Source organism: Chiloscyllium plagiosum, unplaced genomic scaffold (assembly GCF_037043375.1).
Source record: "Chiloscyllium plagiosum isolate Xiang-an unplaced genomic scaffold, Cpla_swu_hap1 HiC_scaffold_47, whole genome shotgun sequence".
NCBI lineage: Eukaryota > Metazoa > Chordata > Chondrichthyes > Orectolobiformes > Hemiscylliidae > Chiloscyllium > Chiloscyllium plagiosum.
In genome coordinates, this window is record NW_028270185.1 from 13,884,647 (window position 1) to 13,899,929 (window position 15,283).

Below are 15,283 nucleotides of genomic sequence, written 5' to 3' on the forward strand. Positions count from 1 at the left end.
GCCCTTTAAAACCATGAGTTATGGCACTCGGTGTTCTGCACTGACTGGAAAGAAAATCAACTACCCATTTTAATCCCAGGTTTCAGTACTTGGTCCTGAGACATTTAGTTTGCTGCACTTCATCTACAAATCTAGGTGCCTTTTAAGCAAGTTGAGTGTTTTAACTCCACCACTAAATTGGGCAACAAGTTCCAAATATCTATCGCCCTCTGAATGCAAAGGTCTCTGTTCGTGGCCCCACTAATCCTCCTTATAATCATCTTAAATATGTGTCTCGTCGAATTCACTTCACTGTTAGGGGAAACACTGTCTACACTATTCGGTCCCTTATTTTTGTACACCTCTTAAGTCACACCTCAGCCTCCTCTGTTCTAAGGAAAACAGCACTAGACAATCCAATCTTTCATCATAAGCCCTGGTAACATTCTTTTAAATGTCCTCTCTAGAGAAATTATGTGAATAGGAAGGAATCAGTGAACTGGCTGGTGGGCAAAAAAAAAACAAATGAAAAATTCAAACTGGGGATGTGTGGGGTAATGCATTTGCTAAGGGCAAACAAGATGAGAACTTAATGAAATCAATGGTGGCATAGTGAGAAATGTAGAAGAGCAGGAAGACCTAATAGTGTATGACCACTGGTTAATGAGGCATACAGCTGCTCTTCTTCGTTGTGTCCAGATATAGGAAGGATATTATTAAGCTGGAGAAGGTTCGGAAGAGACACCAGAATGTTGCTGTGTATGGAAGATTTGACTCACAAAGGCTGGGCCTTTTTTCACTGGAGTATAGAAGGTTGAGAGGCTACCTTATAGACTTTTATAAAATAATGAGGTATGGATAGGGTTAGTAGTACTTATCTTCCCCCTAATATAGGGGATTTCAAGAGTAGGGGACATATCTTTTAAGGTGAGAGGAGAGAGATTCAAAAAAGACGAGGGGGAGAATGTTTACACGGTGGCTCGTGTGTGGAATGAACTTCCTGAGGAAGTGGTGGATGTGGCTACACTTACAATGTTTAAAAGACATTTTGGATAAGTACATGAATAGAAAAGGTTTGGAGAGCTCTGATCCAGGAGCAGGCAGTTTAGTTTGGGATTATGTTTAGCATGGATTGGTTGTACCGAAGGATTGGTTTCCATGCTGTATGAATAGACTTGGACAGTTAAAACAGTCAAGCCACAGCCAGAGTATTGTTTCAGATAGGATTGCACAAGAAATACAGAGGAAATTTACAAAGATGTTGCCAGGATTGGCGAACTTTGACTAAGAGAAATGAGTGGATAGGCTTGCTTTGTTTTCTTTGGAATATTGCAGGCTGAGGGGAGATTTAATCAACTTGTTTCAAACAGAAGGTGGTGGATCTCGGTATCACTGTCTGAAAGGATATGCACTGAGATACTCTGAGATACCTGCTCTTGGTCTGTAGATGTGGAAATATGATTAAACTGGATTGCCCTATTTGGCTAATACATAGCATCCTCAGCCAAATTATTGTCTTCAGTGGTATCAGTTTTTTGCAAATTAGGAATTGGAATAGAATACTTGGCCCTACAAGCATGCGCTATCATTCAACAAGCTCATGACTGATCTGATTGCTCCACAGTCCGATCTCTGCTGATAACCTTTCACTCTGCTGCTTATCTATCTCCAACTGCTTGAAAAAATTCAAAAACTGAGGAAGTGTTCCAATGACATTTGCCCGTCTGTGAAAGCTCCTTCTCTCAATCTTAAATGGGCACTCCTTTATTTTGAAACAGTGAGTCCCTATTTCTAGATTCTCCCATAAGCAGAAACACCTTTCCATATGCAGTCTGTCAAGACCCCTCAGGATCTTCTGTTTCATTTAAGTCAGAGTATCAAAGCACAGAAAGAGGCCCTTCTGTTCATTATTTTCATGCTGGTCATTAAACACCTGTCTATTCTTATCCCATTTCCCACCACCTGGTCCATAGCCTTGAATGTTAGGTTTTCAAGTTTAAGTATAAATACTTCTCAAATGTGGTGGTTCTGACATTTTCAGGTAATGAATTCCAGGTACACAATTGTCGGGGTGGAAAGAATGTATCCTTGCATCCCCTCTAAACTTCTGCCTCTTCGCTTAATACTATGCCTCTGGTAATTAACCTCTCTACTAAGGAGAAATGTTTATTCCTGTTGTACTTATTGGATTGTATAATTTTGTCAGCCTCAGCCAGGTTTCCCTATCAGCCTTCTCCTCTTCAAGGAAAACAACCTTTAGCCTATTTAGTTTCTCTTCAAATGTACCATCCTGGGTAACATCCAGCTGAATCTCCTCTGCATCCTCTCCAGTGTAATTCCACCTTCCTTATGTCTATTCAGAGATGTTATTGCACACTTCTGGAGCAAGTGAAACTTGAACCTGGCTCTCTTAAATTCAGGCTTAGTGAAACTACCACTGCACCATACGATCCCCTCTCATCGTTCCAAGAGTGTAGTGACCCCACAATTGCACACAGCAGTGCCTAACCATCGTTCTGTCCAGTTCCATCATGATTTCCCCCCCCACCCACCTCCACCAAGGTTCTTGTATTCTACACCGAATAAAAGCACGTATCCAGTATGTTGCCTTAACTACCCTATGTGCGCATCCTGTTGCCTTCAATGATCAATGTATGTGGGCACACTGATTCTCTACTGTCCAAGATCCAGCCATTCATTGCATGCTCCCTTTCCTTGTTGATCGTCCCAAAGCAAAATGCATCACTGCACATTTTTCAGGATTAAATTCCAGCTCCCATTCTTCTGCCCTGTCCATTTAATCTCCTCCTCTTTCTCGGAACTCCACCAGATGCAAATCTAGCCTTTCCTCGATTTTTAAAAAAAACACCCATTCAAGCTCTTAACCTAGTAAACTTTTTCTGAATTGCTTCCAATGCACTCGTATCCATTCTTTAAATAAGGAGATCAGTACTATGCACAGTACTCTAACTGTTGTCTTAACAATATCAGGTTGTCAACCACCTGATGAAGCAGTGCTCTGAAAGCTAGTGCTTCTAAATAAACCTGTTGGACTATGACCTGGTGTTGTGTGATTTTGAACTCCCTATTTTTTATATTCAATTCCCTTTGCAATATGCATTAAAATTTTGTTTAATTACCTAATTACTGTTTCCAAAAATAGGCTGCAACTCTTTCCTATGAGTCCATGCTGTTATAGTTGAAATTAATTGTGGCAAGAGGAGTTGGTTGTGTTGAAGGGTGTGATTTGTTAATCACTTCAAGAGTTTAGATTTGAAGTTGCATATGGATTTAGTTGATTTTTGTGAACTGGTTTAATCATTAGGTCATTTTTTTGTTTTGGGAATCATGATTTTAAACCAGAACATGTCAGAAAGGTGGACCAAGTTCGAGGGGCTGAATGGTCTACACTTGTTCCTATTTCTTGTGGTCTTAATGAAGTAACGTCAACTGGTTTAATAACATGGTGTTTTTCCCCACCCTACGTTAAATAGGAGAGTATTAGTCATACTTGCCACTTCAACCAAGAAATGCTTGTAGGGATTTAGTTGGGCTTGTCTGTGATTAGCCTGTGGGCACACACTGGTTTGCAGGAGCAAGGGTGATTTTGCTGTCTTTGGCTGAACTAGGCAACTTCAGTATATTTCCACTTCAGTTGAAGTCCTATTTCATACTGTGGTTTTTGTAATGAAATGCACATGTTTTGGCAAAAATTATTAAAATAGTGGGAAAGGACAGGGGGTGTCGATTTCCAAGGTTCATAATATCAGAAATTTGAACCATATCTACATTTTTTTAAAAGGTTGATCCCGCTGTTGTGTATTTCCAGCATTGTTTCTTAAAACTTCATTTATTAATGAAGTTCCTCTACACGCTGCTAGCTGAATTGCTAGTCTCTAATTTATGTACAGAATTCAAGATGGGGGTGTAAATCTAAAATGAATATGAAGCTACTGATAATCTGAGATACTGTCACGCCCTAGTTTTTCAAAATCTAACTTTCTTTCACCTCCTATTTCAGGGTTCTATGTGGATCGAGGGTACGCGTTGAGCTGTCAAATGGGATGTCACGTAAATCGCGCTATGGCCGCCCTCCTGCTCGTCGCCAGTTTGACCCTAATGACCGTTGCTATCAGTGTGGAGAGCGTGGCCACTATGCCTATGACTGCTACCGGTACAGCAAGAGAAGGCGTGGCAGCAGGTAAGCTGCAGCGGGCATGCTGCCTGTAAATGTAGGGGAATAGGTGTCTTCTGTTGAGTGGGATAAGCATGAATCTTAGAGACTGTTATATTTGTAACTGGCCCTTGAAAAATCTGAACAAAATGACGTTAAAAATTGTATAAAAGGCTAGGGACATTAGTAAGAGAGGTTAGATAAATCTTACTAGCTCAGTGTTGCTCTAGCACAAGTGATTCAATGGAAGATGACATAACAAGCTTTTTTTGCGACTATTGCTCTATTTGGTTTAATTTCCACAACATGCAGTATGTAGCCAAATATCACGTTTTCCTGTTCTCAAATCAAATGCACTGAAACTCTTGGTCTAACAGCCTCACTGACTGGTAAAATTCAGCTTGATTATGTTATAGCACAGCAGTATTAAGGCAGTGAGTGCCATTACCTACAGCTTTAGAAGATAATGCCATTAATCCAAGTGCCCTACTCCCTCCTTCCCCTCTCCCACCAAAAAATAATAATACAACATTTTGGTGCTCTGTTGAATGTTTCTTGGCTGTAGGTAATTGAAGTTATTGATGGAGATATTCAAAATGCTTTAACTTAACATTGTTAGAGGATGTGCCTATTTTGTCTAATTTCCATATATATTGTTTTGATATGCAATTGTACATTAAATGTCTGACTTGTCTTCTGTTTAAATGTTAGAATGTATACATGTTTAAATGTTTCAATTATTTAAAATTAGCCCTGTATATGTTGCAAGTAACGTTTGCTATCAAGTATACATGTAGTATACAGTTGAATCCTGTTAATTGGGACTCCCAGATGGAAATTTATGGTTTAATATAAAAATACCACGACCTGAATCCCTTGGGAACCATTTGATTCCGGTGAAGGTCGTCTGGTCTGTCCAAATTAGCAGATGTCAGCTGTTCATGAAATTAATCAAAAGTTATGAATTGTTGAGGTGAAAGTTGAGTCCAGTATGAGAGTAAAGACAGGCTGAGGTAGTTCATTGATATTGAGCTTTGAAGAATATATCGATTGTATTGGTGGCAGGGATGAAACAATGTATTTTTTTTTAATGACTCTGGTGCCCACATTGATGAAAGCCTTTAGAATCCATAGAATCCCCATTGTGTGGAACCAGGCTCGATTGGCCCAATGAGTCCACACCGACCCTCCAAAGAGTAACCCACCCAGACCTATGCCTGTACTACAATACGTTTACCCCTGACTAATGCACTTAACCTGCACGCCCTTACCACTTAAATTGGCAACTTAGCATGGCCAATTCACCTAACCTGCACATCTTTGGATTGTGGGAGGAAACCAGAGTACCCGGAGGAAACTCACACAAACATGGGGAGAATGTGTCAACTCCACACAGACAGTCGCCCGAGGCAGGAATTGAACCTGGGTCCCTGGCACTGTGAGGCAGCAGTGCTAACCACTGAGCCATTGAGATTTAACACTCAGCTTCCCTTGTTACAACTTGCTAGATGGAGAAGCCATACTCTTTTATATTTTTTGCTTTTTAACAATAATATTGGCAGCTCATTCCTTGCCCAGCTGGTTCTTCTGAAAGTTTAGCTGGTGACTGTCCACTGATGATTACATCATGCAGTCATGGCAAACTTGGCTTTGCCTCCTGCATTTTAGCTCTTTTAGTATGTGCTTCATAATGTGGTGTACTTGCTTAATTGGCCATCATAAGTAGGGTGGGGAGGGGGCAATGGGGCAGGTGCAGTTTATCGAGCTAAAATGTTGACGTGATTGTTTTCAGTCACACAATTCACATTTTACCATTGTTCATCCCTAACCACCAAGTTGAATGTGTTTTTCAAGGGCTGTTAACAATGTTTCTGGTGTAATAATTCTTTGGCTAACGATTCACCTGATCCAACCTTTCAGGTTGCTGCATTTGAGTCTGTCGCCATGATTAATGATCTTCTGACCCTCATGGCACCGGGCCTTCTAGCAAACTTTGGCCACTGCGGGTTCAGATCTTCTGTTGTGCGCATATACCTCTACCTGAGGTTCTGCTTCGTCCTGCCTTAAAAAAATCAGTCTACGGTCTTTGTGATACAGAAAATTGGCCAGTTTAAAAGATGTAACGCTAAAGTACGCCCATCAAGCCAACTAATCAGGCTCTCCGGTTTGCTAGAGGAGCGTTCAACTTAATCCATCCTAGTCCAAACTCCCCTCAAATATTCCACAATCAAGCACCACATGTATCCTGATTTGGGCTTTCTGTGTTTGGAAGATCTGCTAGACACAACGAGAAATGAACATAATTAGACCAACCTGCGTCTTCTAGATCTTCTAGATCTCTCTGGGGGCAGAGACGGCTAATCTGTTCTGTAAAGGTTAATTTCTTATCAGGAGTAGTTTTTAATTTTACAAGCCTTTTTTTTATAAAAAACGTATTTAATTTTAATGTGCCTTTTTAACACTTCAATAACTGGCTGTATGAATCCACATTTAATTTTTTTAAAATAACTGTTTTGATAATATTTTGACATCTTGTGCAGCGTGGCTAGCTGTCACAGGTGTCCTTGCACCACATGAGCTTATTATACTCTCTTCTGTTTTAGTCGATCTCGATCTAGGTCTCGTTCCCGTTCGAGATCCAGATCAAGGGGGCGTCGTTACACCAGATCCCGCAGCCGCAGCCGAGATCGGTAAGTCACTGGACTTGCCTTTGGAGTTTGCGGTTTATTGGAACAGGAGCTTGCTTTTATTTTTCCTTCAGAGACTGGTCTCCTGCAAATAATTTCTTTTCAATTGCAGCCGCACTCGTTCCCGTTCTCCTTCGTACTCTAAGAAGAGAAGTCGGTGAGTGGCAATCAGCAACCTTAAAATTAGAGCCAGGCTGTTCAGGGATGTTGTCGGGAAGTATTTTCTCATATAAAGAGGAGCAGAAATCTGGAACTCAAAAGTATTTGATGCTGGATGTCAATTAAAAATGTCAAAACTGAGTTTGAAAAGATTTTGTTAGGTAAAGGTATTAATGGATATTGAACAAAGGTAGGTAGGTCGAGTTGAGATACAGATTATCATGGCCTAATTGAATGGTGGAGCAGGCTCAAGGTGCTGAATGGCTCACTTCTGTTCCTATGAAATTTGTGGCAGGAGCACTTTTTACTGCTTTGGGAGCAGGAAGCAGAATGAAATGGGATATGAATTTGCAAACAAAGAATGTGGTGCTAGAAAAGCACAGCCATGTATTTGGAGAGTATGGATTCCTGGGGTTCTAAGTATTTTTGAAAGCTTTGGTATTATTTTGCTGAAGGAGGAAAATCTGCTTCAAAAGTTAGAATAAATTTACCAAGAAGGGGCATGGGAGTGAGTCTGAGGCTGTTTAATATATTGGTTAGAACTTTGATACAGTGAAACCCAGTAGGAATAGTGTATGATCCAGCATAACTCAGTATATGAAGTGAAGTAACAATAACCTGCCTGAATGCCTTTTTCAAAATGGCAGCAACTGTTAATGCACACACTCTCAGATCCTCTGCCATTGTATACAAAGGCCACAGTGCAGTATTGAACTGAGTTTCAATGAGGTGCAGAGGATGCAGGTCCAGTTGAGGTTTTGAGGCTAGTCAAAGGGAAAGACCATAGTGAGGATGTTGGCGGAGAAGTGAAGACTTGGGGAGAGAGGGCGCGAAGTGAGGTTGCACAAGGGAGAATTCTTATCTCATCCTCCTTTTTCCCCCTCTTGCCTGACACCGTTCACATCCGCATCCTATTTAAACTGGGACCCAAACCTGTTTAAAAATGCAAACACAAATTTAAGTGGTGCGTAGCGCACATGCGCTAATGTCTGCACACAGCCTTTACAATCTCACGTGTATGGTGTGATTTTAGGAGCCAACCTTATCTCTCTGCAGGTCCCTTACTCCATTAAGGTCCAAGTCCAGATCCCCAATTGGGAGAAGGTAGGTGGAATTTTGTTCTGTTCAGACTATAGCTCAGGAATGTTAACATTTCTAAGTAAATTACTGTGGGGGGGTGGGAATAAGAATGACCTATCTCTTGAAGGCTTTGGGGAGGATACTGAACTTAGCTCCCAAACAACATTAGTGAGTCAAATCATGCACAAAGTTCCACGTTCATTCCTGGTCAGTGCTTATTTGACCAAAATTAGTGTGATATTGGCATTTATTTCATCTCTGCATCCCTGGGTTGGGAAGAAAGATTTCTGTGTCTTGATCATTATCCAGTCTCTCCTGATAAAGTCACTCGTGGACCAGAGACCAGAAATAGCTCAAGTGTGAATCCCTCTTATATGTCAGCCATTGCATTGTAGATCAGTAGTTAATTGGACAAGCTAGTGGAATAGTTGAATTATCATCAGGAAGGAAAACAATTAGCTAGAAATTAAGACCCCAGGTACTTAAGAATTGGGGACAAGCATATGCCACTCTGCCCTTAGATCGTGTGCTGCCATTCAATAAGATCATTCCTGATCTAAGATAGATGTGATTTGTGTAATCATTTAGCAAGAACAAACAGCAGCCTTAACGTAAAACTGTGTAAACACATTCCAGGTGGTGCAATCAGATAAAAATTATCACCGATCCAAGGAAGGATATAGGGCTGACTGAAGGTTTGGTGAAAGGTAGTTTTTTTTTTTAAGGACACAAATGACTAGAATATTTTTCCCACACCAACTTTATCCCCATCTTTCCAAAGGCTATTACCTGCTTGATGCCTGATGAACGCGTAAGTACAATGCACTTTACTTTTGAGAGTCTTGACTGTAAGTGTTGATGGACCATTTGACTGCAGGAGGTATTTCACCTAAGTCTAATCCAGTCATTACCAGCACAGATTATGTGGAAATAGACAATTAGGAAAACATGCCTGGGTCAAAATAAGTTGCCAACCATCTACGTGCTCCATCAACATCAAGACCACCTATTTCTTTATCCGTAACATCAACTCAACACCTGCTTGAGCTCATGCTGCTGAAACCCTCATTCATGCCTCATTATCTCTAGACATGACTATTGCCTTCTCCAATCCTATAACAGTACTGTAACAAGAACAGGCCCTTTGGTCAGCCATGTCTGTGGTGACCATGATACCATTCTAAACTAATCCCAACTGCCTGCACATGGTCCATATCCCTCCATCTCTGCTTCTTCATGTTCTTCAATCAGACAAGAACTTAAGCTCATCCCAAACTTTGCCCGTGTCCAAACCCACAGAACCTGGTTTGCCCATCAGTTTGTATTCCATGACCTACCCTGACTGCCAGTCCAACAAGCTTTCAATTTTCAAATACTCTTTGTTCTCAAACTCGCCCTTCCATACCTTTGTAAGCTCTCCCAGCAGCGAGTCTTCAAAGACCTTAGTGCTGCTTTTATACTGTTTAATTGTTCCATCATTGGCTCTGTTCCTTCAACTGCCTAAGCCATGACCTCTGAAATTCCCTCCTTAAACAAATTACGTCTCTACCTCCTTTTTTTTAATTAAGCTCTTTATAGTTCATTTTCCTCATTTGTCCTAATTATCTTCTGTAGTTTAGTGTCACATTTTGTTTGATGATCATTCTTGTAAAATGCGTAGGGACATTTTACTGCATTAAAGGATCTGTATAATTTGTTGAATCTTTCTAATCTAAGGTTGGTGGAGCCAGCCTAGCACTGTCCTGGGATTGAACTGTACCTTAATGTGCATGTCAGTGACTTGCTACGCAAATCTGTTGCCTCATAACTTGATCTCTAGTGACATATGAGCAGCCTGTAGCAGAAAATATCTGTTTTGGAAATCTGGAGTTTCCTTTTAAACTGCCAGAGGCATCCTTTACAGTGAAGTGTTCCTTCATATACTGTCTTGAAATTAATTTTGACAGGAAATGTTTTGATTGACTCTTGCTGAGAGTCTTAAGTGCTAAAATAATTATTTTTGTATAATGTATTATGTTGAAGTAATTGAAACTTGCATAAATGATGAGCTCTCTTCCTAAATATCCTGATCAGTACTTGGTTATTCCATGAAGTGTGGTGGCTATGTACCTGTCAACTGCGTACTAGGGAAGCATTGCTGAGCATTTCCACCTACTGTGCTCACTACAGAGTGATCAAGAGTGTTGATCCCTATCTCACTGGAGATGATGGAACCAAGGATGCCATGTTGGCCTATAACAGGATTTATTCCATAACCAACGTTTGACGTTATGGACTTTGGGTAAAGTGGTGGGAGGGATTCCCCTTGTATAGCCTTCATCCACAATACCGTAGTGGGTATTCATAAGTAGTGGGTACGCTGGAGGCTGGCCACCAGACTAGAATTGCAGTTCAGTTCACAGATTAGAAAATGGAAAATAATGGATAGATAACTTGTGGGTCAGGGATGGAACAAATCGATGTGTACACATAGTGTTCCTGGTTCAGACAGTGCAAGGTCTTTTTGATAACTGAAGAGCTTATGACATGGAATGAAAGTTTGATTAGAGTTAACTGATTGCAACTGGCTGGTTCAAACTTTGAGCAATTGCAACGTGATCAGAGCTGTCAGGGTCATTGTTGCAATGCAAGCAGAACCATGGGTTTTGCGTGGTTGAAGTGTGACCAGAACTGAGAGACCCAAAGTTGCACTGAGATCAGAGCTTGAGGGAGCAATAAATGCAGTATGACCAGGAAAATGAGCATTAATTTGATTATGGTGGGTGTTGGATGCTAGTTGCTTTCATGTTTATCTTTTTGTGTTCAGCCCTTCAAGATCACGGTCTCGATCAAGGTCTTTTTCGATTAAACGAGAAAGGTAAGTCCGTTTTGGCTTAGGTAACAGCACAACTTTCAATTTGTCATCTGCCTTTGGGGTAGAACATACCCCGAAGGAATTGAGATGTAATCAAAAAATGGTTACCCAGTCAGTCATGCAATTGTGAATGGAGTACCTTTGCTCTACAACTACCTAACAGGTAATAGATGTAAGAGGGTGTATGTGGGACAAGTGGTCACAGGAATGGGGAAGAGCAGGGTCATGAAGACAATTAAACAAATGGCTTTGGTCTTAAATTCAGTTGGGGGAGGAGGAGCTGAGAGCCAATGGAAAACTATACAAGAGGGATGGTGGGTGCATTGCATGTTGGGGGAGAAACTCCTGTGTTTGAGTAAACTTTATACAGTTGGTGGGGGGATGGAAAACCCAGACCAATGCTGTTTGTTAGTCTGCAGTTCCAAATTATGGTTGGCTCTGTCTGCTGAGCGTCACTCTATCTGTACACAATCTCTAGTTTAATTAGGTCAAGCATTTCTTCTCTCACTTAGCTCATTGCTGTTATAATAACAAAAACAGCTTGAAAGACGTTATCATTCTGAGTGTGTGCCATCAACAGAATCTGATGTTATTGTTGATTGTTAACTGTAAAAGGAGATGCAAACTTCAGTATTTAACCTGGTTAAAGATTTAACCTCCTAATCTGGCTTTACACCTGAAATACACTCATTCTATGTGGAAAGTGTAATCATCTTTAAAGAGCTGAAGTTGAAAATGTGCGAACTCTATTGTCTGGGGAGCAGTAACAATTTGTAATTGAACTGATAAAATCACAGTGGGAGTTCTGCTCCCTGAACAATTTGTGAAATTATGCAGTTAAATTACTAGATGGGTATCTTGGTTCAGCTACAACAATAGGCTTCTGAGTTAGGATGAATCACTTCTGTAAAGTTTAAAAATTGCACAACACCAGGTTATAGTCCAACAGGTTAAATTGGAAGCACACTAGCTTTCGGAGCAACGCTCCTTCATCAGGTGGTCGCTCCGAAAGCTATTGTGCTTCCAATTAAAGCCGTTGGACTATAACCTGGTTTAGTGTGATTTTTAACTTTGTGCACCCCAGTCCAAAACCGGCATTTCCAAATCATCACTTTTGTAAGTTAGTCAGGTTCCATATTGAGGATTTTAAAATCGAGATTGGAAAATCTAGTTGCCTTTTTAAATTATTTTTTCACGGGCGTAGGCATGACTGGCTAGGCCTGCATTTATTCCCCATCTCAAAAGTGTTGGTGTGGTGCCTTTTGAACCACTGCAGTCCAAGTAGATGCTATCGTGAGATAGTTTGAGTTTGAACCAGTGAAAGACCAGCAATTTAGCTGCAGGTGAAGATTGCTTGTGACTGGTGGGAAGCATGTAGATTATAGCATTGCCATGCATCTGTTACCCTCGTCTTTCTAGGTGGTAGAAGTCCTGGGTTTGGGCGGTGCTGTGAAGAAGCATTGGTGAGTTGAATCAATCATCTTGTAGGTGTAACACCCTGGTGCACTGGTAGTCATTTGAGATGAATGAGATTGGCAAAAGTAGACATCATATCTGTAAGATCTGTGGAATTAGATTAAATGCCAGGAAGTATGTATTTTGCTAGCCTTTGCTCCCAGGGCAGAGGGAAAAATAGTCACTACTGAGCTCCATTTTCTCAGATTCCTGATCTTGGTATGAACACTGAATCACAGACCATGCTATTCTGGTACTTTCATTGTGATCTTGGGAAGTCTAAAAAATTCAGCAGACCTTATCCTGGATTATAGTTGCAGAACCCCATGGTCATGGTATTGAAAGAGTAGCACAGAGTTCAAATTCCACTGTGGCAATTTGCAAAATTGAACTCAATAAATTGGATAATTAAGGGCTAGCACCTGAAAGCATCCCAGATTGTTCTAAATGTCTCCATGTTCATTAATGCCATACCAACAAGTGACTGGTGCTTCACAGTTACGTGGTTCAATCTTAACGTTCACAGGGCAGCCAGGGATACGAGAGCAATAAGAGCTTGTCACTGTTGTCTGAATTCTATTTTAAATCTGATTTCTTTTGTGGATGTGTTTAATTTGTTTCACTGACTTTACCTTGATGGGGCATTGTGAATAGGTTGTGAACTCCGTTCTCCTTGACAGCTGTTTTCCTTTCCTCTCTCTTTTTCAGTCGCTCCCCTTCAGAAGGTTCTCGTAAGACCCCAAGTCCTGGAAGAGATGACTGAAATGCAAAGACTTTGTGAAGAGTGCAGCAAAGGGGCTCTCGTCATCTGACCACCTTTTAACTAACCTAGATGTTTTAGTGCCTTTTTACGTGCATGCATTCCACAGAAAAGTGTTCCTACTGTTCACTTAGCACGAGTAAATGTTCTTAATTGAATGTTGTGAAACAATTGTACAGCTTGTTCAATGGATCTTCATTAGCTGGCAAGGGTTCAGTAAAAGTACTCGCATTTCTTTGTATTAAATTTTACACATTTATCAAGTACAGAGATTCTGCTTCAGTGAATTTGTTGCAGTGTGCCAGGTAATGTCATGAAGATTAAATAATTGAGAATTTCTAAAAGGTTCCAAACCAGTTAACTATTTTGTCTCTTTACATCTTTTCTTATTAGTGCCCAATAATAAAGAGAGGCTTAAAATGTAACTTGTGTGCTCTGAATTTTAATGGTATGATTGAGAGGGTATAAGGCTGGGAGATTCTGAGATGTAATGAAGCCCCTGCGAAGACTTAATTTGTATCTCCGTAGTAATTGCTGCATAGTTGATTACTGGTGTTTAAGGTTAATCTTGAGTTGTGGTAAGGGAACAACTGTTTCAACTTGTACTATGTTAAATGCAACAAATGTTTCAAACCATTTTCAATATTGAGGACAACAATGAGGTGTTGAATGGAATGAGGGTTCCTTGGTAGGAGGCGATCCCTTGATTAATTAGGAGACGAGGATTGGACCCTAAGTTAGCTTGGGCATGGTAGTATAGTGGACTTGAATGAGAAAGGCAAAGAGTGTGGGATTTGGTGCATGTCGACTGCATCATTTAAGATCAATTGAAATTGGGGCAATAGAGAATCTGGGCTAATTACGCTGTGAGCTGAACATTGGAAACAGCTCACAGCTGCCATTGTGTGAAATATTGTAGAGGCAAGTGCACTGTCTTCAATAACCTTATGTAGCAATGTGATGGAACACTATATCAAGATTCACCACCTCTTGACTGACGGAGAAATGATAACCCTGAAGAATGAAGCCAGAAGCATAGGCTGGTAATAACCACAAGAGGATGGTCCTCTGTTTTACTAGCATTATGTTGTAAGAACATATTGAGTCTTAATATTGGTCAGGCCTTAATAAGAAAAGTATCTTATTAGCATGTATTTTAAGGATTGACATTTATCATTTTGCAAAAGTCTTTATTTTGATGAAGAATTTGATCACCTCTCAAATTTCTTGATGTGTTACATGGTGAATTTTTTTAATTACCTTGATGCGTAGAAACTCATGTGCCATATAATTGCTGTCATGGACCAACAGGCCAAATAGTTTGTGCTATAGCCTCAGGAATGCTTTCTGGTGATCGCATTGGTAGACTTTTCAGCAGCAAATAATTGGTTTACTTTATTTGAATTTTTTTTTAACGTCTGTACTGCCTGAGACAGTTTTGTGTCCTGCACATCCATTACAAAACCAGCCCCAAAGTACAGTTTTGTTGAAGTTAAGGCTCCCCTTTCATTCATAACTGCAAACCTACTGATGTGTATTTTTTAAATGAAGACTCCTGTCTCAATGCTGAACAGGTGAGTTTGCGTGCTGAAGGTGAAACAAAATTTGTGAATGGTTCATTCAGAAAAGGTGGGGGGGGTGGGGGGAGATAAACGCACACTGGCAGCCAGCATGCCAAATAGGAAAGGTGAGGGAGAATCCTAAAACAGAACCATTGATAGGTCATCAGTTTTTTTTTTGAAGAATTGAAAATAAACTAAGGATGCAACCTCAAGTCATTTAAATTCCTTCATTATTCATGGCTCTGTTTCGAGTTGCCTAGGCATTAAATTCTGGAATTCCCTCTGTAGGCCTGTTCAACTAACTTTCTTCCAATTTAAGATGCTTCTGAAAACCTCTTTGGCCAAGCTTTCTCTCTGCACTGTGACTTAACATCTCGTGCTCTCTAATGTTCCCTCCAAGTGTACACCCACACCCAGGGTACTCGTGACTTGCAGCAACCAGAAGTGGAGTGTGGTCTTCACGAAATAAATCAATTTTATTGTTAATGCTCTTGACAGGGTAATGGAGCAAAAGGTGGTATGTAGATCTATTTGGATTGTTTATTGAGCCTTGGTCTGTACAGATTGGCTGTT

General features: G+C 40.5%; 1 protein-coding gene across 4 annotated transcripts in view; it reads left to right on the forward strand.

The window, feature by feature from the left end:
* srsf7a (serine and arginine rich splicing factor 7a) overlaps window positions 1-13,573 on the forward strand; it is a 36,299-nt gene extending 22,726 nt beyond the window's left edge. Inside the window, exons 3-9 of one of the 4 annotated variants that reach the window (XR_006309876.2) lie at window positions 4,001-4,180; window positions 6,757-6,843; window positions 6,953-6,997; window positions 8,056-8,103; window positions 8,861-8,890; window positions 10,886-10,936; window positions 13,097-13,186. Coding sequence is in view for 3 of the 4 variants with exons in the window: in XM_043680962.2 (XP_043536897.1) it covers window positions 4,001-4,180; window positions 6,757-6,843; window positions 6,953-6,997; window positions 8,056-8,103; window positions 10,886-10,936; window positions 13,097-13,151 (466 nt within the window). In the remaining variant the exon portion in view is untranslated. Of the gene's footprint in view, window positions 1-4,000; window positions 4,181-6,756; window positions 6,844-6,952; window positions 6,998-8,055; window positions 8,104-8,860; window positions 8,891-10,885; window positions 10,937-13,096 lie in introns of all 4 variants that reach the window. The other 3 variants (XM_043680962.2, XM_043680963.2, XM_043680964.2) reach the window with 3 other exon arrangements.
* The last annotated feature ends 1,710 nt before the right edge of the window (window positions 13,574-15,283 follow it).